Below are 27638 nucleotides of genomic sequence, written 5' to 3' on the forward strand. Positions count from 1 at the left end.
TTACATTTTTGTTTTTCTTTTAGAACAATTTTCTATTTTGTGACTTCCTTGTGTTCTGATAAAGATAGATGTGTGTATATATATATATATATATATATATATATATATATATATATATATATATATATATATAAATTTATATAATTTTTTTTTTTTTTTCAATTAACGCAGGGGCGGGACTAGGGTTGGTACCCCCACTCACAACTGCTTCTTCAACCACTTTTTCGCTTGACAAAAAGTGCATTTATTCAGTCCCAGAATGACTGAAGACCTGGAGTGGGTCAGAAAAGGTAAAAAGAGTTGAGAGAAAATATAATGCATGTCAGATCCGCTTCACATTCAGCAGCAGCTCTTAAAGAAGTAGCAGCCAAAACAACCTAAGAACCAGCTGTTGTGACGTCTATTAATCAGTGGACAAAGGAAAAAAATAGGAATAAATAACTTTTATAGCTTAAAAGATTCATCTACTGTATGTTTAATTTAGAGTTTAGTGTAAAATAACTTAAATTTTACGGAGCCCCGCACATGGCATGCAGGAAAAAACTGTAGGCTAAATCATGTGCACAATTTACAATTTTGTTCCCTTGATTTTATAAATTGTGCACACAGTTTACAAACTAATTTCCTTGATCTGCTTAATCGTGCACATCGTGGTTTATAAATCAAGACAAATTATTAAATCTTGCGCATGATTTAGTTGCATGTCATGTTTGGGGCGCCGTACTATTTCAGTTTGTGTTTACTGTATTTCTGCTAAATATGACCTTTTATTATAATGGGTTTATGTAAAGATTTAGGTGAAGTTCACTTACATTAGTTTAATGTAAAAATTGATATCGCTCAATCTTAAATATTAGGGGGGCAATTTTATAAGGGAATCCGTATTGGTATCATTGATATTGGCCTTCGGTCATGAAAAAAGATGCCATATTATTTTTATAATATTTTTGTTAATGTTAGCAAATATTAATAAATATACTTTATACATATTTATGTTGTTTGTACGTTAATTTGAAGATTGTGAAATTATATTACAATATAAGTTTATTTAAAAACTTTAATGTTTGGTGGGGTCAATCGCGATTTAATTTCAGAAATAAATGTGATTAATTAGTTTTATCGATTTACAGCACACTGTAGATAAAAGCATTTAATAAGAAAAGGTATTCTGGTCAGGTTTTATAAAGTGTGTTACTGTACTTAACACCATCATTCGTGAAAACTAAGGGCTTTGGGTTTGCAAAATATCCTAAATATAAGCAACAATAACAGTTTTGGTTACTTGGGCAAGCAGATTCACATACAAAGACGTCTTAAAACTAATAACAACAGGCACCAATAGATGGCAGCAGTGGAATGTAATTGCTGTGTAAAATGCAACCCATCAATTGTGAGCCAATAACATGCCAAACAGACCCTTTAATGAACAAGCTAATTCCCATGTAGGCTATTCTTCCTGCTGTTCACATAAAGGTATAAAAGAAAAAAAAAATACACAGGAAAAGAGACCAGAATGCAAAATGTTGACTCGGCAGGTTTCATTATAAAGTCTTGTCTTTTGTAATCTCATACTCCATCAATTAAATCCAATCATAAAGTAGCCTTGCCCTGTTCTTAATCATATAGATTCTACAGTTTTATCTCTACAGTTTATGGCCCTGGTCTAAAAATACATGAGTGTCATTAACTGAGTGCGCAGTAAATTGCCCCTTCACGAGACTCCCACTGCGCACGCACGCTCATCTAATTCACCCCTGATTTATATTCTCGCGTCGTACGTCAGTCCTGACGTCATCAGAACAAACGGGTTGCAGAAACTGCGGTGTATGTAGTGACTCGTTTTATTGCCTCGAATTAGGCTCACTCACCCTAGGTGGCGCCAAGAAGTGAGTGGTCTTTTGTGTTGTGAGACTGATGATACTCAGGGCAACTTTTTTTTTAACAATGTTAGCATCACAAGGCCCCCAGGTGAGACACAAGGCCCACGAGCGGCATAAGTAAGCAGATTGAAAATTGTTACCCATGTTCAATGGAGAAGTCCAAGGAACTTCTAGGAAAAAGTTGCCTAGTAAAATTGCTAACGAGGTTGCCCTGTGCATCATCAGCATAAAAGTTAATGACTGACCATGTGACCAAAACAAATCTTAAGATCCTTTATTAAAATTAGCTGTTCTTCAAATCAACTAGCCCTGATTTTCTGCTCACCTACTGTTAAAGTGATAGCTCACCCACAAACGAGGTTATATTATGGAAGTCACTGTCTATCTGGAACAACACGAGGATGAGTAATTGATGACAACATTTTCATTTTTTGGGTGAACTTTAACTTTCCCTTACAAAAAAAATCAATAATCCACCCTCTGCTACCTGTTGCTTGTTCATGTGACTGACGATCTGTGTGTTTATCAAAAAGGCTAATGCCCGATATGATCTCACGGCAATTCATACATATTTCATGAGGTGCCTAATTCTTCACTTCTATGAATTGGCAACATTTTTGATACATTTTATGTATTTGGCGAGTTCCCCGATTTGTATGGATTCATACTGATGACCAACTCCAACACCGCCCCTTATGGGGTCTAGACAAATCTACAAAATCAGACGAGTGAGGTGCTACAGATAAGCCACCTTATAAAATACACAGGGGCAGACTTTAATTCAAAAAGTCAATAGAAATATTATGCCAAATAGAAGCAAAAAAAAAAAAAGTGCTATAAGCACTTTCATGAGATCGGGTTTGCCCACAACAATGAATTTGTTGGCTATTTTATTTTACAAATGGGAATACATGACATGGGTGAAAAAAAGAGGCTAATAAATAATTCACATATCATACAAAACTGCATTGCAGAAATCCTTTAAATATTAAGGTATTCAGAACACAGCAACATAAAAAAAAATCTGAAAAAGCAAACTATAAAATTATAGGACAAAGTTATATATGACATTATAATTTGTGTTTTATCTTTTAATTTTACAGAATTTTATTTATTTTATAAAAGCACAACATTTCATTGAAATTGTAAGCACACTTGAATAAAACTAGCCCCTTTACAGTTTAGAATGAAGTATTACTTTCACCTTTAAGAGCAAAAATGACTATTAAGTTGTTTCCACTGTTAGAAAAAACTGCAAGTGATCGCGCCGTCGCCTCCTTGACCTGCAGAGCGCGCTTCAGCTTCAACTCTCAGCTTCAACAATTTTATGGTATGGTATGGTATGGTATATATATATATATATATATATATATATATATATATATATATATAAAGCCATTTAACATGCACATGAAAATGTAGAAACATTGGACACAACTATGGGGCACCATTGTGCAGCAGCAAGCATCAAAACAAAAAAGGAACCTCGAGGCTGTTCTGACAAAATGTGTGAAAATGTATAGGCCCCCATTCCTATATTTTGCCTGGGGCCCCCAATTCAATAATTCCGCCCCTGAAAATACAAGCAAATTGATCGTGAGATAGCTTATCTAGACCTGCTGTCTTATCAGTTTTATAGGCCTACACGACTTATCGAGCTATAGAGAAAATAACAAAAGAGCTACATAAAATAATACTGTTCTTCTTCTTCTTCTTCTTCTTATTATTATTATTATCATTAGTAGTAGTAGTAGTAGTATTAATAGGCATAATAAAACAATTAGTAGCCTAACTAAAAATCCATTATGAATTTCAGTACACAATTCTTCCACCCCCTTTTTTTCTCTCTCTTAGTTATGAATCATACTGAATCAGACTGAAGGCCATAGACAACTGAAAGACAACTGTGAGTCAGTGCACAGAAGACACGAGAACAGTTCGTTCATTTAAAGATTCATTAAAACGATTCATCCACGAACGAAACACAACTAGTACTGTGCGTAAACTACATTTGACTGGCATCACCATGATCTGAGAAACACGCCTGTAAGGAGATGAAACGACCCTGATTTACGCTGATAACGAAAGCACAACATGCGAATTATCCATAATTCATCCGCCATCAGGTCTTGAGTCTTGATGGATGTAAGGATGCTGCTACACGTTGTCAATAATCAGTGAAGCGTTTGAAGGATCTGCTCTCCTCGTCTCCTCCCCTCGGACGCGCTGCGCATCATCCAGCGCTCGCGCTCCCTCACTCCAGCGCTCGAGCTTCCCGAGAGCGCGTCTTATCTGAGCTCAGCGGACGCGTGCTATAACGCCAGCATCTCAGCCGTTCATCCCAGACAGAGCGAGGCAAACGCAGACGAGAGGAGGAGAGGGATACAGACACTTCACATAGACAGATACGCTAGACAAGGTCGACGCGGGCGCGTGTGTTTCGCGCTCTCTCCGCGCGTTGGATTGCAGGGGTCTTAAATCTGGAGGCGAGGACCCAGGGATGAGCCTGCTGTCGGGGGGCTTCGGCATGTCGGGCTGGGGCTTCGGTTGGGCTCTGCTGCTGCTGCTCGCGCTCTGGAGGCCCGGTGCCGCTTGTCCGGAGCTCTGCACGTGCACCGGCGCGCGGATCTCGTGCGTGGATGCGGAGCGCAGCATTATGACTTTCCCCATGCTCCAGTCCGAGGCAGAGATGGAGAACATCACAGACATGTAAGTTATGAAGAAGAGGTCTTAGAAGACGCATGCTGTTTTGTGCGCAATTGCTTGGTTTCAGTGATGTATCCGGTTATCGTACTTGAATTAGTCTAATTGTGCCAAAGTCATATGTGACCCAGGAGCACAAAACCAGTCATAACTGTTTTTTTATTATTATTATTTTTTTTTTTTTTTTTATGTCAAAAATCATTAGGATATTAAGTAAAGATAATGTTCCATGAGGATATTTGGTAAATTTCCCTCCGTATATATATATATATATATATATATATATATATATATATATATATATATATATATTTTATTATCAATATGCATTGCTGAGAACTTCATTTGGACAACTTCAAAGGCGATTTTCTCGATATTTAGAATATTATTATTATTATTATTATTATTATTATTATTATTATTATTATTATTATTATTTGCAACCTCAGAATCCAGATTTTCAGATTTGTATCTCGCCTAAATATTGTTCTGTAACAAACTATACATCATTGTATCCAAAAAAAACAAAAAAACAAAAAACAAAACCGGACTATAATGAGTGGTTGTGTGCTTTTGGGTCACATTTAAAAGTGCATCTAATTATTAGTCAGTTATAACTGCTGCGCTGCTTCTCTTATGTGAACAGTTTTTTAAAGGTCATTTTGATTGTCTGTAATTAGGTATTTTGAAATCAGCTGCTATTTAAGTCAACAGAGCTTAAGTGCATTTGTTTAAATTTATACCAGCAGAACATTACCATTATCTTAAAAAAAAAACGTAATATATTATACATAATGTCCATTAGTTAACTGCTTTAGTTCATTTATTAATCGTCGTTAATGTTAGTTTCAGCATTTACTACATTGTTAAAATCAACAGTTGTGCTTGTTAACATTAGTTAATGCACCGTGAATTAAAATAAACATAATAATGAATGACATTAACATTAACAAAGATTAATAAATACTGTAATAAATGTATTGTTCATTCATACATGAACTAACATTAACTTGTGGAACCTTATTGTAAATAATTCAGATTGATATTAAAATAAAATATGAATTTTTGTGTGTGTGTGTTGGAATTGACGCTTGCCGACTCTTTTAGCGAGATTGTTCTTGTTGCTGCTTACAGATACATTGCAAATCAAAGCAGCTTCAAATCCATTAATGAAAGAGATCTCGACGCGTATCGCAACCTCAGAAACCTGTGAGTATAAAGAACAGATTTTATGTGCTTTATGCAGTGAGATGGACATTTCTGACATCCGTGTTGTCCTGCAGAACTGTAACAAACACCAGGCTGGAATATATTTCCAGGCAGGCTTTTCAGAGCAACCCGAAACTACAATATCTGTGAGTGCTTCGGTTTTGAAGAAGCTGGATTCATATTAACTGTATTATTCAAACTGAATTAGTTTTGTTAAATGCTTTTGTCAGTGCTGATCATTGCTTTTTTTTTTTTAAAGGAATCTCAAGGAGAATAATCTGTCCAATCTGTCCTGGAGGACGTTTCGCCATTTAAACATCTCATACCTGTGAGTCTCGTTTATTGAAGATATATTGGTTATTTTTGCTTTGCTTTGTTTAAGCGAATAGAAAAACAAAGAATGCAGTGAATAATGCTTTCACACAACATTTATTCGCATTCAAAAGTAGCATTTATTCAAAAATGTTTGATTGCATTTGCAAGGTTATTAATAAATTTGTTTGCCAGTCAGTGCTGACATTCTCAAAAATATTGTCCGATAAACTGGAATATATTCATGCACACTGCTGATAATAATGTAGTCGGGTTTGTTCTGTTGGTGAGTGTTTATGTATGTCATGCTAAAGGTGTGTGTTTGTGTGTTGCAGGTTGCTGGCGGGCAATCCTTTGCAGTGCATCTGTGAAAACGTGTGGCTGAAGCAGTGGAGAGGAGAGGAGGCCGAGGACCTGCTGTGTGTGGACGAGGGAGGAAAGAAGACCGCGCTGTCTACAGTCACACTGCCCAACTGTGGTAAGAATTAGACCAGGATAGAGGCCCGTCAACTAAAGACAAATGAGTCATGTGAGCAAATGTGGTGTCAAACCTAGTGCTGTTGCTCTGTATATAGTTCTGAAGGGTCCTGAAGTGTAGTTTTAACAAGCCCCCTGATCATTTCAGATCACTGAAGAGTGTTTACAGCCAATTGCACTACAGATTGTTTTGTGAACCTGTCACAAAGTTCTATAGATATTTTAACCAATGTTATAGGAAGCAGCGTTTACTCATAGCGGCACGGTGTTGTGTCCTGTTTCACAGTGAAGTGCATCACATTCACATTTTGAAATGACCGCAGCACATGCTGTGTTTCATTAGAAAGGGTCAGAAATAGTCAGGAAAAATTATATTGTGTCTGTTTTGAAATAGACCTGAGGGTCCAGGCCTTAGTTTTATGACTGCGGCTTGAGACGCAAATAATTATTGATCCACAGATCAGCCTCCAGCCAGGCCTATTTTAAGCAATACCACAGAAGGCCCTCGAGGGAGGAAGAGAGGACAAGAGAGTGAGGGAGGAAAAGGGAAACATAGAGACAGACGAGGGGGTCCCCAGAATGTAAAACACTGAGACATTTAGCACGGAGCGTCTGCTGGCCTGTGGCCAAACGCTGTCTGTCTGTGCATTGTGCAATGAAAGAAATGAGCTGCTCCAGTGAACTGTTTCAATTTACCATCTAAAGGGATTAAATTAGAGATTTTTTTTTCAGTGCAGTTTAAACTAGAAAAAAAAAAAATAATAATAATTGGTTGGAACTATCCCTGTAAAGTATTAGTTCACCCAACAATGAAAATGTGTTCAAAATGTACTCACCCTAAGGCCTGCCAATAGTACATGTATATTTGTTTACTTATTGGAACAGATTTGGAGAAATGTAGCATTGCATCACCTGCTCTGCAATGGATGCTCTGCAGTAAATGGGTGCCGTCAGAATGAGAGTCCAAACAGCTGATGAAAACAATAATCCACACCAGTCCTCTCAAGTCCATCAGTTAACATCTTAAGAAGCCAAAAGCTGTGTGTTTGTCAGAAGTAATCCAAAGTCATCTCGTCTGAATCGAGAGAGGAAACAGGTTAAGATCTGTTTTTAAGAAATATGTGAGTGGTCTTTGATGTGACAGGACAAAGAAAAGATGGACCTTTTGACTGGAGGAAGCATGGATTATGGATTTATGGATTTTGGACATGAAGCAAACGGTAAAACATCTCAATGATGGATTGGTTTCTTTCAAACATGCAGCTTTTCACTTCACAATCTTAATTGATGGACATGAGTCATGTCAGTTACTTGTGGATTAAAGTGATGCTTTTATCAGCTTTTGGGACTCTCATTCTGACGGCACCCATTCACTGCAGAGCATCCATTAGTGAACAAGTGATGGAATGCTACATTTCTCTAGTGACCTGCTAAAACATTTTCTTATTTCTGAGTGAATGTTTTTTTAGTGTATTTGCAACAGATTTTGGGTGAACTGTTCCTTTAAGATAAAGAGTTGCAGAGTGAAAACGGTTTGTCTGGTCTGAACAGGCTGAAGGTCTGCGCTGTGTGTGCTGGATGTTAAAGAATCACTCCGAGATTAAGAGCATAAGAAACCATACATGATTGTTATGAAACGATCAAAGCTGCGTGACCTGCAGTTTCCTGCAGAAGCCAGCGATGCCATGGGACGCGGTGATAAGAATGTCAATTGGTGCAGCCTGGGAGCAGCTAAAGATAGAGATCTGATTTGTCTGTCTGTCCATGACAGAGCCGCTAAGAGCTGTCTGCACTCTTTGGCCTTGAATTTAGTGGGAGAACGGCGAGAACAGCACTCCTGTGAGGCACAAGTGATCGGACTTCTGAGCTAAAATATGAAACATGCTGTACGATTCAGTGTCGGTCTAAAGAAGAAATAAAATTACAACACAGTTTAAAAGACTTTTACTTCAGTAATATAAATAAATAGAAATATTTATTTAAAGGGATTCAGTTTCTGAGCTTAATTATCAAATACATATCTATATGTATTGCGGACCTTAAGACGTTTTTTAAATAAAACCATCGAGACAACGGTATTTATTAAGAAGGAGAGTTTTTTTTTCAACAGTAATTCTTGATTGGTAATTAGTGTATAATCCAACCTGTCCTCCAACCAATACGCTCGTATAGGTCGTTTATCCAAATCCCTGAAATACGACCCATCAGAGCGTATCCCACAATTGCGCTCCTATCGGCAAAATATCGTTTTCATATTAATGTTTTGTACTCTTTTATTCGTTTCGTGTAGCTCAGTTGGTAGATTATTTCGTTATACCTTGATATGTAATCATGCTATCATGGGTTCGATCTCAGGAAACAGACGTGCACGAAAATGTATATGCTTAATAAATCATAATTTAGCATGATTTCTGTGAGGGTTAGGTTTAGGGGTGGGGTTAGGTTAGGGGTGGTCATTCGAATGAATAAGCCACCTTGTAAATTATGTAGAAAATAAATAAACGTGCGTTTTGATTGGTAATGACGTGATACGTCATTTCATGACGACAGACGTGATGCGATACTGTCATTGTTTTTACGCCCCCTAGAGGGCGCTTAACTTTAAAACGTAAATATTGGTCGTAATAAGGTGCTTGCACAAACGACCTATATGGTCGTTTTTTGTTGGAGGACAGGCTCGTATAAACTGGTTTGTGGTGTGTTTTCTTTCTAGTTCTCCCTGCTGTGACTCTGAAACCCACTAAAGTGACCGTGCAGAAAGGGTTGAATGTGACGCTGGTGTGCAACACTTCAGGAACGCCCACACCGACTCTGAACTGGACCACCTGCAAATTAAATTCAACATACGAGGTAACTGGAACCCTCATCTCAAATTTACAAATTAAGTTAAGCGCTGAAGAAAAAGAGCTTGATTTGCGAGATTTAGACATTTTTTTACATTTCAAGAAAAACTCTGAATTGTGCGATAAAATAGCAGAAGTGTTTTAATCTGAGTGTATTATTAGGGCACTAGCTTTTTAGCCCTTAGCCATTTTGATGATTAATTGTGAAAGTTATGCATTGTTAATGCCTTTCTTATTATGTGACATTAGAGTTTTACTGAGAAGATTGCTTGTAACGTTAATTATTTGATCACATTTATAATATGTGAAATATGGCAATTTTTGTTGATTTGAACAGATGTTAAGGCTTTGCTTCATGGAACAGGGCACAAAAACCTTAAAGTTAATTTAAATTGTCATTTGCAAACCATTTTCTTAATGTGGCGTAACAGAATATTCACAAAAACAACAATGCACAAATAGCTGTTGGTTAACTTTATCCAAATGGTCGTCCGCCTAAGTGATGCCAACGGAAAAAGAAAGTCATTTCAGATGAGTAGCAAATGACTGCGTTTTGATTAAAGACAACTATTTTTTCTTTGGAATAGCATGCCAAAATGAATTGTGCACAGTAAGGTTATAAGCATTCTGTAAAGAGGGAAGAGGCTTTAAATAGAAATGACATTGGCATTGCTGTAACTCACACCTGCAGCACGAGGACTCAGGTCAGAGGTCAGAGCTCAGACTGGTGAATGTCTCTTCTCTGGACAACGGATGCAGAATCACTTGCGGGTCTGAAAACATGGTGGGAGAGGCTGAGGCCTCTGTGGATCTGGACATACTGTGTAAGTTATCAAGATCACTGTTGCATGAGACTGGCATAACTACTCATTTATACTGGAAATCACATTTATACATTGGATTTATTTTTGTATACACACTTATTGTTTTTTGAAAAAGAAGTCTCTTATGTTTACCAAGGCTGCATTCATTTGTTTTTTCTAAACAGGAATGTCATGAAATATTATTGCAATTTAAAATAAGTGTTTTCCATATGAGTATTATTGTAAAATGTAATGTATTCCTGTGATCAAAGCTGACTTTTCCGCATCATTCCTCCAGTCTTCAGTGTCACATGATCTTCAGAAATCACTCTAATATACTGATTTGCTGCTCATGAATTTTTTTACTTATTTTCAATAAATATCCATAGTGGATATTATTTTATTATTTATTCATTTTACTTTAATAGAGCCAAAAATCCTGTTTTCTGTTATATTAATTTTAATATATTCATTAGCAACAAGAGGTTCCTCAACTTTATTCTTTAATCAGCTAATAATGCATTTCAGGTATTCAAGTTGAATTCTTCTTATTGAAATGCATTACTGGTTTATCATTATTAATGCTGTGTTTATCTGTGCCATATATTTGGGATGCCAGTTCGACCTGTAATCAGCAAGCTGATGGATGCGATCTCAGACCACCACTGGTGCATTCCCTTCAGCGTGTCGGGCAACCCAGAGCCGAAACTGAGCTGGTTATTAAACGACAAACCCATTGAGGAGGGCCCCTTTATCCGCACCATGATCCACGATTACTCCGAGGGCGAGTACCACGGGTGCTTACACCTGGACAGTCCCACACACATCAACAATGGAAAATACACACTGCTGGCCAGTAATAAATTCGGAAAGGACAGCATGGCGGTATTTGCGCATTTCATGCACGAGCCTTGGAACGGTGAGCTGAAATTTGCACGCAAACGAATCAAAACAATGACAGTAAATGTGAATGTAACAGTGTCTGAAAAAAGTTGCTTTGTTTGTTTTCTGTCCTGTGTTTGTCCATCAGAATCAGTTACTGATCCGCTGTATTATGGTGAGTCGCTTTTAAGAGTTCATCATCAAATTATAGAATAATCTCAATAGTTATCATAGTCATAGTTCACAAAAAATTTAGATTGTGACATCATTTATTTGCCATTTTAAACCCACAAGACTTATTTAGTCATTTAAAGTCATTTAAAAGTCATTAAAAAGTTTCTTCTTCTGTTTGTCTTTTTCTTTTGGAGATCCCACTACAGGTATGAACAGAACACACATGAACATGCACATTATAGGTCTGTAGTCTAAAAGCACATGTATCTTAGTGTTTCCTCTCTTTCTAACAGATGACACTCCTATTGGACCGCCTGAGGACAAGGTCGCTGTGAGTAAAATTCAGTTATTTGTGCAGTTTCTGTTGAGTTTTTCCACGTCGGTTACGGTTGTATGCAGTATGATTCTACACACAGTGCGAAGTGGAGCGCCTAAAACCCATTATCCGGGGTAAAGTCATTATTATACACACCCTAAAGTAGCTTGTTCCTCTTATAAAATGACAGCAATATAACAAATGACACAGATTTTCTAAAATAGTTACTTTTATTAATATTAATAATTGGATTCAATTCCACTAAGCTGTTTGTGTTTGGCAAACAATGGAGCGTCTAGCCACTTTGATATAAAATGTGTGTTCAGTGGTGTACGTTTATCATCATTTTACAACAGCTTCAAATGAATTGCATCAAAATTCACAATCTAAGCTATAATAATTAATAAAAGTAATAATATATTTTATTACATCACACTTGTAAAAATGGATCCTAAAGTTAAAAAGCAAGGCAACATGACACATTCAGATTTTGAAGTCTTCTCAGTGTCGTCTTGATGATTATACTAAGCAACCCTACTGTATTTTGCCAATTTGAAAATAATTTGTTCAAAAAATAAAAATAAAATATTTTTCAGTTAAAAAAAAAAAAATCAGTTAGTAAAGTTGATTTATAGTTTTAATGTGTGTGTGTGTGTGTATATATATATATACACACACACACACACACACACACACACACACACACACAAACCTCAATAATGGTGACAGTCAACAAATGTAGAAAGAAAGCCCTTTATAACTCAATGAATAACTAACTAAATAATTACAAAACAAGATGTTTAAATAAAGTCAGCAAACAGCATTTATTCTTATCATTTTACTCATGCTGCAGTGCATTCTGGGAACTCACAAACCCTTAACATTTCAACCAGCATGAAATTCTGTTGGTCTGACAAGAGTTTTTATGTAGAAAATCATGTTTCTTATAGCATTTGGTATACTGAAAATGTTTCTTTTTTTTTTTTACAATGTATAAAGAGATTTCTGTCATGACAACTCTTTGTGTATTTAGCATAAATGGCCATTATATTTCGTTTATTCTTGGAGGAATAAATCCACAGACATGCTGCTGTAAACGTAGAATATTGCACATGAAATAACTCCCATATATAACATAGATGAAATCACCCCGTATCAGGTCTATACAGGTGGAGCTGGGGAGGTGGAGGGTCCTGAGGCGCACTGTAACTGTTTCAGCAAGCATTCGTCCAGTATTTGAATGCTGAGCAGCTCATTGACTGCTGATGCGAAAGAAACCAATCAGCTGCTCCATGTGAATAGACATGTGGTTATATCAGACTGAGTTAGAAACTACTGGCCAGGGCAATCTAGACCTTCATGACAAAACTTTTATTTATTAAGCCATATGTTTATGAATTCTAGACTCCCAACCAGTTTTAAGCACCGTAAACTCTGAAAACCAATAAACTAATAACCTGTGTAAGAGAAAATTGTCACAAAAACCTTAAGGAAAAGTTATTTTACTCTCAGAGTGCATGTTTTTCACCCAACCGTGCGTGAAGCTTTGAATGCTGGTTGAAGACTCTTCGTTCTTCTCGTAGGTGTACGTGGTCGTGGGAATTGCGGCGGTCACATTCACAGGCTTCATCTTGATGCTCGTCATTCTGAAGTTTGGACGCAACTCAAAGTTTGGAATCAAAGGTAAGCACCTCTCAGCTCTACGCGGCTCTGCCAAAGCTTCATTACGGACTGTAGCTCTGGAAAGACGCATTGTTCTGGGCAGAATAAGTGGGCTTTCTTTTGTGATAAAGAGGAATGCTGAAGGAAGGCTGTGCTTCGACTCTAATGAGCTCTACTAATTACTAATGCACACCTAATCTACTATAACATGTTTCTCATAGAGAGAATAGTGCACACTAATATCGAATCATCTTTATTAACTATCGATGACTATCTTTCATTCTTATTTGTCTCTGCCAATGGTTTGTGCCATGCGTCTTGACTAAATTACTTCTCAGGGAATAAACATGTGGATTGTGTTAATGAGGGGTGACTGTTTCCCTGAGTATTTATTTTTTATTTTTTTTTGAAGATATGCACATTTTCTTGAGAAATTTATGAAAGTGAATTATGAAAGTGCGGTTGTTGCTGTCGTAATGCTAGTAATCAAACCATTGCTGTGCAGTGCAGAAAGTGCTCTGAGAAGTTTCTGTTTTATCTCTATGTGGTTGCTAGGTTGTTTGAGTGGTTGCTAGGGGATTACATACTAGCCTGGTCACTAGATATGGCTTGGGTCGCTCATTTAATAGAAAATTATTATTATTATTACCCATTTCTTCATCCAACAGGCAGAAATTGTAAGCTAAATTGCTCAAAGTAATTTCACTTGAAACGTAATTGCACTTTGATTTCAACAAATTCCACATTTATTTGTATCTGTTATGCATGAAGATTTACACACAAAAGTTTAATACTGTTAATGAAATGTCATTGTCTATGGTCAATAGTGTTGCAATGTATAAAGCACAGCTCACACAAATGTCACTTTCTGTTGGTCAACACACAAAATTCCCAGATTGCATGGATTCCTAATGAAATGACTGAATTTCATCCTCCAATGACTGTATAGGCCATTTATAATTTCCCTGAAATACAACCCATAGGAGCGTTTACTACGTAAATGATAGCCCCTACCGACAGCAAGACATGCCACAGAAACGTTCATATTAATGCACTGTGCTCTCTCTATCTGTATTAGGATTTAGGATTTATCTAGTTTGATTGATAGAGCATTATGTTCCAGCAGCGCAACCATCATGGGTCCGATCTTAGGAAACACATGTGCTGATAAAATAGATAGCTTGAATGTACTATGTATAAACAAATGCATAAACTTTCGTGCAAATTTTTAACATTTGAAATTGTAATACTGGTGGGTAAGAGACGGTGTAAAAAGTCAGTACATCATATTTAAACGAATCCACATTTTGATGACAGCAATGACAGTCACACGTCGTTTCGTGACGACACACAATACGACACTGCCGTTATTTTTACAACATCGGAAGTATAGGTCATAATAAACACATACAAGTTGTTTTTTGGAGGAGGGCATTCTGGGATGTTAAATGTGACCACATCTTTAGGGATTTGTCAGTAATTTAGGGATTTGTCAGGGATTTTTTTTACTTGAACGAGTGTTTGCGTTTGTCAGTTAGTCAGTTGGTCTGAGTGAGAGCATGTGATTGTTTTTGTGGTTTCTCTGAGAGGAAGTGTCGAGTTAGACGTCCCGAGGGGCTTATTTTCGCACAGTGGTCTTGAGTGTGTGAAAGCACCTCCTTGGTTGTCCACAAGGACGAAATACACAATTATTAGCTATATGAAGGTTTCCTACTAAATGTTTATATTGCTTTGGTTCTAATCATGCTTTCAATGCTCTTATTTATAATTTTTCTACATTAAAATGATATCATAAGAATCAGAATTTGAGTGTAAACTTTCTAGATTTTAGATCCCAGATTTCCAGTGTGTTTCCACTGTAGAGGCACACACAAATGCAGCGTCTCACAGTAGTTTATAGAAAAGAGAGAGGAGAGGAAGTGGAGTGGGAATGAAGGAGATGAAATTGTAGCCCTCAGGTTCAGGAAGTGAGGTTGTCTGCAAAGATGCAGTGCTTCATCTCCCTGACACACACACACACACACAGAGAGAGAGAGAGAGTCAGCAACCTTCTGCTTATCAATGATTCAGAGGGCAGGTATCAGTTTTCTCTGGTTTGGACGAATCAAAAAAATCAATAAAGCTTGTCAAGGTCAGAAGTATCATCAGTCATGGACTCGTGGCCTTTGGTTAACAAAACTAAAGGTGCACCTCAACCACTATCCCACAATTCTCCTCTCTCCACCATCAGACGAGAAGCTTTTTATAGGAATGTTTCTGCAGGTGCTTTAGTACTTTGAACTCAACTTTAACTGACCAAGAACATGTTATAATATGTAATAGTATAATAATGTTATAATAATTTATTTACTGTATAATATAAGTATTTAGGGCAAGGCTTTGCATTGGAAAAACAAAAAGTTCAAGCACACTCTTTTTTCACATGCAGCCACATGTGGAAGGTTTATCGTTATCGTTTTCGTGAAGTGTTGCCGGAATTAATTTTATTGGTAACCTAGAATAGCAAGTCCAACTTTCCCCACTGTAAATTCTGCCACAAAACATAACGGTTACAATGGTGTGAGTAGATTATGTGTAAACTTTAAAAATGTACTATTTGTTGATATGTATAATAGTAATTGCCATGAGATTGTGCTGGCATGAACACCACTACAATATGAATTTAAAGCTAAACTAACACATTTTTATACAGAAGTCATTTAATTGCTTTAACCAAAAAAAAAAAAAAAAAAAAACAAGCTGTAAAATTCTGAATTCAAAGCATCTGATAAACGTGCCTTATAGACTTCCATTAAGACTTGGCATTACAGTAAAATCTTTTTTTTTCTTGCTTTTACAAACTGAAGCATGAGTCAAAATGAATGTCTGTGATAGAGCTTACCTTCTTTTGAGTGCAGAACATTGCTTTAAGAAACGCAAAATACTAGATCTCTCATCTTGTAACTGTAAAACAAACATGATCTTAAACTACCATGACTCAGTGTCACTGATCTATATGAGGCAGTGGATGTTGGATTTATTAATCCAGCCATCGGGTCAAGGTCACATTAAAGAGTTTCTGAGTGCATTGTTGCTTCATTATTGGGAAGAGAGCATTCGATATTCAGGCGCATTCAAGCGCATGTCAGTTATGGGATGGGCAAGGTGGTAATGGCCTTTATAATGTCAATATACATTCAATAACACAATTTAACAATGATAAATGAGATGCACATTATTGTTTAAATCCAAAAGATTTTATAATGAGACTTTTACAATGAAAGCAATTTCTGCCAATGGTTTTAGCAGTACCATGTACTATATTAATTTATTTCTTTGCAAAACTATATCCAACTTTCCAAAATGACCATACATATTAGAAGCAGTGTTATTTTAGTATTATTGTTATATGATTTAAATATTTAATTTCATGTAATATATAATAATTTCGTTTTGCGTCAATATTTTTTAGTTTTCATTAAAATAGCTTAATTATTATTATTATTATTATTTTTTTGGTGTGTGCTTTTGTCATTTTTATTAGTTTGTTTCAATATTTCTCTTTAGCGTTCATTTTTATTCCATTTGTAGTTTTAGTACTTTTAATTTAATACTTTTAAAATCAGTTTATTTCTGTTCATTTCCTTTGTTCATTTAAGTTATTATTATTATATATTTTTTTAATTTAAGTTTTTAATCTCATATGAACATAACATAAACATTTTTTTTTTTAAGAAAACAAGCAGTGATTCATAATTATTTTTGACAGGCACAAAGCTGCCGATTGATTGTAACATATTTAGTTTGCCTGCAATTATTCTTCTACGTTACATGATCAAATCATTCCCTTAGCATTCATTACTATGTGATTACAACATAGTAATTACAACATATAAGTACATGTATGCTTGTAATCATACTTTTTAACAATAACTATATTATTAATAACTTGTATTATGAGTAACGGGCACTGTAAAATAAAGATTTGCCTTGTTTTTCCCATTATTTTTATTAAGTTCATATAAAATCAGTTTGAATGTCATTATATTGCTAGTGTTATGTTGGTCAGGAAAGGGTTAAATGAATCATTTGCCCTTATTCGGCGCTTTAAAAACTGTCATTACTGAGCGGCAACTTCCGGCTGTCAATCAAAGTGCATCGGCTCTTCAAGCATGTGTGTGTGTGTGTGTGTGTGTGTGTGTGTGTGTGTGTGTGTGTGTGTGTGTGTGTGAAGAGCTTGGGGGTGAAACTGCCTTCCCACCACATGCACTGTTGCCATAGTTACAAGCGTCATAGTTACTCTGTTCCAATGATGAATCATTCTCACAGAGCATGAATCATCATTAACTGAGATCACACGCACAGACATACACTTGTGTAACATGCACATCACACATAAATGTACGTGTTACAGTTATATATTTGTACCAGTAGATGCAGGTACATAAGAAGGGTTGTTTGGTGAATACATAACACTATTAATATGAATATGCTTCACATGATGTCTTTATTACTGATCCTGTGCTGTCTTTCTCTCCGGCTAGAGATCATTGGGATAGTACAACCAAAATACATCAATAAAGCATAAAACATTTTTCATGAAGTTGACACATAAGATGCATAAACCTGGGGAAAAGATGTACCTTTCAGTACAGATCAGTTTGTTCAGTTTCAGTTTTTTCCTAGTTTTAACTGGCTCATGGAGCATTTTGTTATTAATGTTAAGTGTTTGCTCCATAACATTTTAACCATTAACTCCCTCCAGGGACAATTATGCCTGTTTCAAAATGGTAAGCGTAATCTAGCTAGTGGGCACTTAAATGTCATAAATGTTATGTGACATAATAAATATTTATGGGCTCTTCCCCAACACACAGTTTTAAGATTTCAATTTGTCCACCACAAGCAACTGTATTTTCAAGCTTTGTTCACTAAAACACTTTACAATAGGTTTGCTCCATTTGTTAACATTAGTTAACCACAGTAGTTAACATGAACTAATGAAAAATACTAATTTATTGAATACTTATTTAATGGTCTTGAGCTAACATGAACAACCAATGAGTAGTACTTTTATTAATTAACGTAAACAAGGATGAATATCTTCTATAGCATTGCTAATATAAGTTAATGCATTAATTACCGTTAACTAATGAACCTTAATAGTGAACCTTAATGAACCGGATAAAAAATAATAACTATAATGTATGGCGGCAGCACTTCGACCTCGGTGCAGTAATATCATCACTCCTGAAAACTCTTCACGCTGGTTGTATTGACAGAAGTTAGAGGGAGAGAGTGATTTCAGGAGTGATGATATTACTGCACCGAGGTCGAAGTGCTCTTCCGCCATACGTTATAGTTATTATTTTTTTATCTGCTTAGAAAATCGCCACGTTTTATTTTGCACCATACTTACTTGTGTAACTACTCCTGTAACCGTCTTTAAACAGGGAAACATGAAAGTGTTTGGTGGCTTCTTAATTCATCCCTGTTTGGATCTTAAGGAATGAATGGTGCTAAGCTAAACGCTAGCATGGCGGCACCGCATGCTACAGCGATTGAGTGCATGCACTGAGACAGGAGAGGTACGTATCAACTCATCTAAGGCCGGGCATACACTGTGCGATTTTCATCCGATTTTGAGCCGAATTCTGACTCGTGCGACTCTTTTTCGGTTTGGGCCGATTTTCAGCATTTTTGTGCGTCGTTTGTCGTGCAATGTTCGTGCAGTGTACAAGGGGAAACGAGAGGCAATTAACCTCTCCCGACTGGCAATCGGTTGGTCGGATGGATTTCTGACATTCTGACATTTTGGTCGCCTCTCGTGAGGTATCGCACTATTGAAGCAGGGCTACGAACCGATTTTCCGCGTTTTCCTCACTGCACGTGATACAGCGTGTAGTGTGCACGTGATACAGCGTGTAGTGTGGACTGAAGTGATGGAGGGAAAACTGGTGGAGTTATGGCAAAGAAAAATAAAAATAAAAGCAGGAAGAAAACGACTGCTTACCTCCAGTTCACGTTGCAAAATGGATTAACTAGCCACGGCCTCCGAACCACCTGCGCGTCTAGATAAGCCTACGCCTTTTATTTTATTTTTATTTATTTTTTTGACGTTTCAGCACACAGGATTGATCATATCACCAAAGCAGTGAGTTTATCCCGGGAAAGCATGTTTATTCAGAACCCGCCTCAGAGGGATCCTACGTGTTGATTTGATTGATTCCTCACGTGTGAGCAGTCAAATCGCAACTCGACGATCGGACCGTACAGTGAGCGCATACAAATCATGAGCTTTGGCTTTACATCGCATGCGATCTACTCGTACAGTGTGAGTTGGTACCTTGCCGAAATCGCACAGAAATCGCACAGTGTATGCCCGCCTTAAGTTGAGGGAAGAACATAGTGGAATATGGAAAAACGGTCGTGTGTTCTTTTAAAGCTAAATAGAAATGTAAAAACAACTGAAATTTGACAAGAATAAAAACAGAAGATATACTATACTATATATACTATATATACGATATATGGTCATGCAGAATATGTGCTACATAAAGTCTAAAGTGTTGTCATAAAAATGAATAAAAATTACTTAAATGTAAACAAAATAAATAAATAGATAAAAATAAAAGCTAGTTCAAAATTATTAATATTATAATAATGCCGTATTTTCCGGACTATAAGTCGCACTTTTTTTTTTCATAGTTTGGCTGGTCCTGCGACTTTAGTCAGGTGCGACTTATTTTTCAAAATTAATTTGACATGAACCAAGAGAAATGAACTAACAGAAAACATTAAGCAACATTAGAGCGCCCTCTCGCTGCTGTAGACGGTAATGTTTTCTCTTGGTTCTAAATAAATGCGACTTATAGTCCAGTGTGACTCATATATGTTTTTTTTGCTCATCATGACGTATTTTTGGACTGATGCGACTTATACTCAGGTGCGACTTATAGTCCGAGAAATACGGTAATAATAATTTTAAATGATCAATGCCTGTTGCGTGATAGCTCTTGTTAAGGTTGGCAGCTGTTTTGTGCTATGTTGAGAAATGTAGACTGGAATTCGGAGTGTTGTTAGTGCTTGACTAAGTTTATGAGTTTTTTGGCTCATGACTTCATTGTTTCATACTAAAGCAGTAGGTCCAACTCTATCCCTCGTCTGTATGTCCGCCACACTGCCTCTGCCTTTAACCTCTGCATACTAATAACATTCTAGTTTGATTGACATGACGCAATCCAAAAATCTGGAACCGTTTGAAATAATCTTTTTACATTTTTTCCTATTTCTTTTTATTAACTCGTTTATTATTACACATTCCAGCTGCTAATGTTCTATATATATTTTCTTGATTCTTTTCAGATGTTTTATTGTGTTTTTCTGTCTTATTTGTTGGTTTCATTATTTTAGTGTTGTGTTGGTTTTTTATGTTCTGTTGTGTTTTGGCTTCTTTTTAGGTTTTGTTTTATTTCACAATGTTCCCGTCGAGATTGTGGCGAGATAAGAATGACTCAGGTCACACCAGACTGAACTGGACCAAGAATTTGAGGCCGACCTCACCTGCAGCTGCCAAGCCATCTAGCCAATCATACAATAGCTCTATTTAGACAGGACAGATTCTTATTGGTTACTGCAGAAGTATGGTTCTCTGTCTAACCCGGTCTGCAGTGGGGGAGCGGTGTGACCTGCTCTGGTACTTTTGCTGGGTGGAATAATTGAGTGAAACCATCAGTGGGTTTGTAAGCTGCTAGAATGTGTGTCAGTGGGCAAATGAACCTGAGATGCTTTAGCACAGAAGCACAGATCACACCCAAATGGAGTTGCTCATAAATGAATCATGCCAGATGGGCCTTTTTTCACCCTGTTCACACATTTAATAACCAGATAGCAAAATGACAGCTGAACCATAAAGATTCGCACACACTGAAAACACACACGCATATGTGCGAAACGAGACAGTGTGCTCATTTTAACAAAACACTGATATGTAAGGGGCACAGCGTCATCTTCTACCTTTCATATTTGTTTATGGTAAAAATTCAGATAAAATACATTTTTGATTGTGTATATTTGTTGGCCTATTAGTATAAACACTATTACTAAAATAATATCAGATGACACTCAGGTTATTCATCTCATTTGAGGCAAGAAATCTGATTTACCAGTTATTAAATAGAGAATATTCTTAAAGGGATAGTACACCCAAACAAATGAAATTTGCTTAAAATTTACTCTGAAGGCATTCAAGCTATAGATAAGTTTGTTACTTGTTACATCGGATTTGAAGAAATTTAGCATTACATCACATGTTCAACAATGGATCCTGTGCAGTGAATGGGTGCCGTCAGAATGAGAGTCCAAACAGCTGATAAAAAACATCACAATAATCCACATGTGGTCTACACCACTTAGGCATTTTGAACTTCAAATCAGTCATCTATCTATAATGTTGCTTTCTTCAGTGAACCAACATGTTGGTGGATTTTGATGTAAGAGGAAAACAGATGACAGCGTTATTATGGTTTATCGATTCATATTTTGGCCAGAAGTGACTGTTTAAAGTTAAAATGCATTAACGATGGACTTGTTTCTTACAAACACGCAGATTTTCGCTTCACTAGATGTTAATTGATGGACTAGAGTGGTGTGGTGTGGATTAGTTGTGGATTATTGTGATGTTTTTATCAGCTGTTTGGACTCTCAATCTGACGGCTGATAACCTGTATTTACATCTTGCATAATTGTTTCATTGTGTGCTTTGCAAAAATTGTATATATTGTTTATCAGTACAAACAAAAGTTTAGACTCACTAACATAAGTGTAAAACTGTAGTAAAATTTTACCTGGACATGCACAGCTGCGTTGATGTAAAATTATTTTCTGTTTGTCTTTGTTTGATTTACTGTGTATCGTACATTGCATTGTTATATAACAACTCAGGATTGTAAAGTATGGTATATTATTATTTCTTCAAAAAGAAATTGCAAATCAAATTTAAAGTGTCTGTTTTATCAAAATCTCATGAAAATGAACAAGAGATGGTGGTGCATTAAATAAAATGCAGAAATGCAGTTCAAAACACACACACACACACACACACGCACGCACACAAAACCATCTCATGTCCCACAGTGAGGTGGAAGAATTTCCTCTCTGTCTCTCTCTGTGTGTGTCTCTCACACAATCACAGATGTGAAGAATGGGAGGAGTAACATCTGAGCACAGAAGCAGTGATTGGCTTGAACGCAGAAACTGGAAGGTAAAGCTGGCAGCGTTTCTGAATTTTGCCATCTTGAAAGCTCCCTTGGAAAAGTGAAAAGCTCTTTTGAAATGAGCTTTTTGTCCTATTCAGTTCATTGTGAGTGGACATTTGTACAAGGCTTGACAATAACACAACCAGCCTCACCACAGTAGGGCAGTTTAAGCCGTATTTATCGTTTTGTCAGGAAAAGAGATCAGTGCTATAGATCTGGGCAGTACATCTGTGTATGTTATAAGTTGTAAGGCAGAAATTCACTGTTGCTCATGTTCAGGCTAAATGCATTAAACTGTAGGTCCTGTGCTTGTTGGCTCTACAGACGATATGACTTTTGTGGAGGAAATTATTGCTTTGTGATGGGCTCTTTTGACTGGATACTAAGCAGTATTGGGAAAACTACTTTAAAAGTGTTTATTATATTTGTTTGTGAAAAAAGTACTTACAAAATATGTCTACACTACACTGACATGACATAAGGTGGTGGTATCTTTCAAATGCATAACTAACAATGCTATCGGTTATAATATATTTAGACCCTTTTTTTATATGCGTTTGTCGTTACAAGTTTGAGAAGGTGGTTTGTGCACGTTGCGGTCCTAAATGCACATTATAAATGGCCCAAACTCAGATCAGATTGAGTTACTGAAAACAGGGGATCGTGAGCTGCTCGCGTATAAAATAACATGCTGTGCTATAAAAACAGAGAGTGCTTTTATTTGGAGACTGATCTCATGACGAAAACGTACCAATAAAAACTTTTTACAAGACGTGAAATACATAGCGCCTTGTACTTTTCGCGACATATTCGATGTGAAATGTCCACCAAAAGAGTATTTGTTTTTTCCCCCCAGAACAGATGAACAGATATATGGTAAATTTTTTTGTGATGTGTTGTGCGTGTCACCGCAGTTCTGATTTGAAACGTCCGTTGAGTGGTGCTATAACTCTAATGCTCCGTGACGTTTTAAAATAATGTCTAAACCTACCCGATAGTATGAACAAAAGCAAATGTTCATCGTGAGTCATGTTTTTCATGGGATTTGTACCCAAGGATTCCACATCCGGACACCGGCTGAGCTACGCAGCAATCTTGTTACGTCCAGAAAGCGTAACATATGGAGCTGTAATTATAACTGTGTACGAAAACGATTACAAGTGCTCGCTGTTTTACCGCCTCTAGTGTTCATTTCTGTTAGAAACTGCAGTGATGTGTTCTTATTAATACGTATTCCACGTCTTGCGAAAAAAGTTCCCACAGGTGTGTTTTTGTCATGAGAACAATTTGTTTATTCGATGACCACTATTCATGCTATTTTTAAGCCTTACTTCTATTCATAGGAAAATAGCTATTTACTGCAATGCTTCCTTGGCAACTAGCTGAAATAAAATTGTATTTATTTTATTTTATTTTATTTTATTTTTTATATATTTATTGAATTTTAAGTAAACCAAATGTTTGTTTCGGTGTGGTTTTAGTTGTTAACTATTATAACTGCTTCAGACCTGCAGCTTCACACCGAAGAGCCAGAAGAATATGGATTTTGAAATGAGTGAGAATTGTGACAGCAGATTTGTGTGACAGAAAGTGTGTTTATAGGACGCTTATCTTTTAATCCAATCTCCTGTATTCTGATTTCAGTCGTAAAATGTGTTGTATTATGTATAAACCTGTTAGGCAGCCCATTAGCCAATCCCTGATGTCATGCATGGCAGTGTTATTTCGGTGGTTGCCATCCTCCCTTCTGTTCACAACATCTGTTCTCTCAATATGATTTCCTGAGGGCCACAGTCCCTCCGATGACCCTGTGGAAACGCCCGTCTTATGACAGATGTTTTCTTTTCTTTACCCTGAAAATATCCAAGGGGTCTCGTGTTGATTTAGAAGTTGAGACAAATCTCTCAACAACTCCGAAAAGAGGAGACGTGAAAGAGTCTCAGAAAAATTCTCTAATCTAACTTTTCACCTTTGGACTATGTGGTTACCTTCGACACGGTGAAGACGCTGAGTGATGTGCTCCAGTTTAAACAACACTCAAGGTGACGACACATGCTTAGAAAAGAAAACCATTAGTACTGTCTCTAACAAGCTTGGTGTAGGGATTCTCCTGCAACATTTCTGTTTGGACAGAAGGATTGTTGATGATTTTAGCAAAGTTTGCTTTCAGATCACCCTGCTGAATTTCTGACCATCTGTGTTTTCATTGGACGTGTTCGTTCAAAGCGAAATGCTCATGGGGGAATGCTGGGCTATGTTTGGAAAAGCATACTACCATACGTTGCTTGCTATTTACTCTCTACTATGTATAATGCTTATAGTTTTATGGATGAGTTTAGTAAGATTTTTTTTTTTTTTAATAAATTAATTTATCTATTTACCAACATGTGCGTCCCACAATGCAGTGCATCCAGTGCCATTGCTTTCCATGTGTAATAAATTAACCAGACGTAATATCAGCAACATATCAGCATCACTTGCTGTATTAAACACGCAGTGTGGAAAGGTCATGTGATATACTTCATAGCGTTTCTCATATTGTTTTACAGAACAAATGAGATATATACTTTGCAGTATTTAGTCTGCTATTATTTCATTATCTGGTCACAGTCCAAGTGTTAAATAGGAGTAAAATCTAATAGCAGAACATATTTTTTAGTTTTCTTATTTTAATTGAATGGGGTATTAGGATAGATTTTCACCTCAGACCAGTGAAAAATGTGAATGCAGCACATGAGAAAGAAGGAGAGAGAGAGTGTTTTCCATTGTCACTTGAACTTCCTGTGACCTTGGGGTCTTCAGAAGGAAGAGGAGCTGGAGTTTTAATGTCACACGAGAGGGTGAGAGCCTTTTCAGTCTTTAAAAATAGCAGCAGGCATTAAAACCAAGAAAAACAATCAATCTCTCTTATTTTTGGGAATGTGATATTTTCCTCCATGTTCTGGCCTGAACGTGTTTCTGAGATCGTTCAGTGCTGGGGTCCCAGTCAGGAATGCTGTGTAACCGAAATCCAATCCTGAAAACAATCCATCCCACTGCTGTCCTCTTTCAACGCTCTTTCCTTCCCCCCTCATCCGTCATTCCTTCCATCCATCCATCTATCTATCTCTTCTATTAACTCCTCTGATCAATAGATCACTTCCTCTCTGCTAGCAAGAAGAAAATAAGAGTTTAAGAGTGTGCATTGGCTGGGTTCCTTACCGGATAGACACACACACACACACAGACAGAGCTCTCAATTCAGTCTGAGAGGATCTGTGTGTATTTTGGTCCATCTTCCGAATGTGTATCTGAACCTTCTTATTCAAAACTGTTTCACCTGTTCATGGTGCATGTTGGCATTTTATGCACTATATATTTTTTTATGTATAATTATTATTAGTGTAATGCATAGTGTAATGCAATGCAATCTAAGGTTAAAAAACATAATTTTCCATATAATGCACTTTATTGTTTCTCCTCTATGCCCCACCTTCTGAAACGCATTGTTTTTTCACAAAGCTCATCGTTCTGGAAAAGCGAGGTGTGCTCTGATTGGCCAGCTATCCAATGCGTTGTGAATGCCTCAGGCGTGTGAAGGAGTGTCACGTTCCTCCTCATACTGTGATGCCGTGTCCCAGGCCAGCAGCACGAGACTCAGTCCAGCTGCTCTGCTCGTACACATCCCATCATTGGTTCTCTTTTAGCAGTTCAGTCAATGTACTATTAGGAGTAACTGATTAACTCTGGATATTGGTTTATTTTGCGTCAGAGGGAGTGTAAGGCACGTTTATAAACCGAATAATTTGTGGATTAGTGCATACTGGAGACAAAAACCATTTCAAATGATTCAGTTTGATGTGGTTCGATCAGTTCACTAAGTAGATCCGGTTAAATAGAAAGTTTTGTTCGCGATCCGTACATCACTAGATGAGACAAAACCAATAAAACCATTACAAATGAGGCATTTGTTGCATCCAGTGGGGACATAATTATAGTCTTTACGCGTTGTGTACACATGAAACCATGTCTGCATTTGCGATCTGAGAAACAATAAACAAGGGCTACTCTACACTGCTTAAAACTTGCATTTGAATCATCATTGGCAAATTAGAACGAGCCATTTTAGGAGGTGTGGACGAGTCTTAACTGTTATAAAGAATATCTCTTTGGATTTGAGACTTTAGTCTTTGCAACTTTACAGATCTTCTTTATGCACCTAGAGCTTGTAACACTCCAAAGAGGAAGGAAAAATTGGAATCACATCATATGACCCCTTTAATATACCTTTGATTGTATTATTTTGATAGAAAAAGATCATACACCTAGGATGGCTTGAGGGTGAGTAAATGATGGGGTAAGTTTCATTTTTGGGTGAACTATCCCTTTAAGAAGCTAAGAGAAGGGCGATATGTTTTTATGAAATGATCAAACCAAGCACTATTCTGTTGGTTCAGCATTCTGTCGCGGCACATTCACATAAAAATCTCAGTGCAGATTCCTATTGAAATGAGAGTTTGACTCAAAAATTCATAAGGTAACCTTTAAGCAAACAATAAATCTCATTTATGACTGAATTAGTCAGTGTGGATAGATTTAGCACTTCCTTCACCAAAAACCCCTCCCCAGTCACTTATGGAAAGTAGGTGACTTCACTGGACCACAGCTTGTCTTTTCAACAACATAAAGGCTTTGTTTCCCAAATACTTTCCTTTCACTTTATTCCACATTAACTGACAGTCCGGAGGTTTAGTCACAGTGTACGAAAGTGAAAAAAGATGTTTTGATGCCTCATGTTTTGGGACAAAACAACATGTAAAGGCCTTGTACCACAGGCTTGTAGGCCTCACTGTATCCTATTGAAAATAATGCCATTGACATTTTGTGTGTGTTTATTAAGATAATCTATATTCTACTATATGTCTTTTACATTCCTAGCATGAATGTATTTTCATGACTTTTGTCCACAATAGAGCCCTGCAGAAACAAAACCTAAAAGACTAGTTCACCATGGGTTCACTCAAGATTTATATTAGTGCTCTCAAATGATTAATCGTGATTAATCACAAGCCAAATTAAAACTATTTGTTTACATAACATATATGAGTGCTGCTTATATTTATTATGGATATATAAATACAGTACATGCATGTATATATTTA

At 36.8% G+C, this 27638-nt stretch overlaps 1 protein-coding gene across 2 annotated transcripts in view; it reads left to right on the forward strand.

The window, feature by feature from the left end:
- The first annotated feature begins 3818 nt into the window (after positions 1 to 3818).
- The window catches only part of LOC127963718 (BDNF/NT-3 growth factors receptor), a 50783-nt gene continuing 26963 nt past the window's right edge, over positions 3819 to 27638 (forward strand). The window contains exons 1-12 of one of the 2 annotated variants that reach the window (XM_052563768.1): positions 3819 to 4589; positions 5718 to 5792; positions 5867 to 5938; positions 6052 to 6120; positions 6440 to 6582; positions 9295 to 9431; positions 10116 to 10248; positions 10847 to 11146; positions 11258 to 11284; positions 11478 to 11489; positions 11577 to 11614; positions 13183 to 13282. In XM_052563768.1, the coding sequence (XP_052419728.1) occupies positions 4381 to 4589; positions 5718 to 5792; positions 5867 to 5938; positions 6052 to 6120; positions 6440 to 6582; positions 9295 to 9431; positions 10116 to 10248; positions 10847 to 11146; positions 11258 to 11284; positions 11478 to 11489; positions 11577 to 11614; positions 13183 to 13282 (1315 nt within the window). In that variant the 5' untranslated portion in view covers positions 3819 to 4380. The remainder of the gene's footprint in view (positions 4590 to 5717; positions 5793 to 5866; positions 5939 to 6051; positions 6121 to 6439; positions 6583 to 9294; positions 9432 to 10115; positions 10249 to 10846; positions 11147 to 11257; positions 11285 to 11477; positions 11490 to 11576; positions 11615 to 13182; positions 13283 to 27638) is intronic. The other variant, XM_052563769.1, reaches the window with a different exon arrangement.

This window comes from Carassius gibelio, chromosome B8 (genome assembly GCF_023724105.1).
Source record: "Carassius gibelio isolate Cgi1373 ecotype wild population from Czech Republic chromosome B8, carGib1.2-hapl.c, whole genome shotgun sequence".
NCBI lineage: Eukaryota > Metazoa > Chordata > Actinopteri > Cypriniformes > Cyprinidae > Carassius > Carassius gibelio.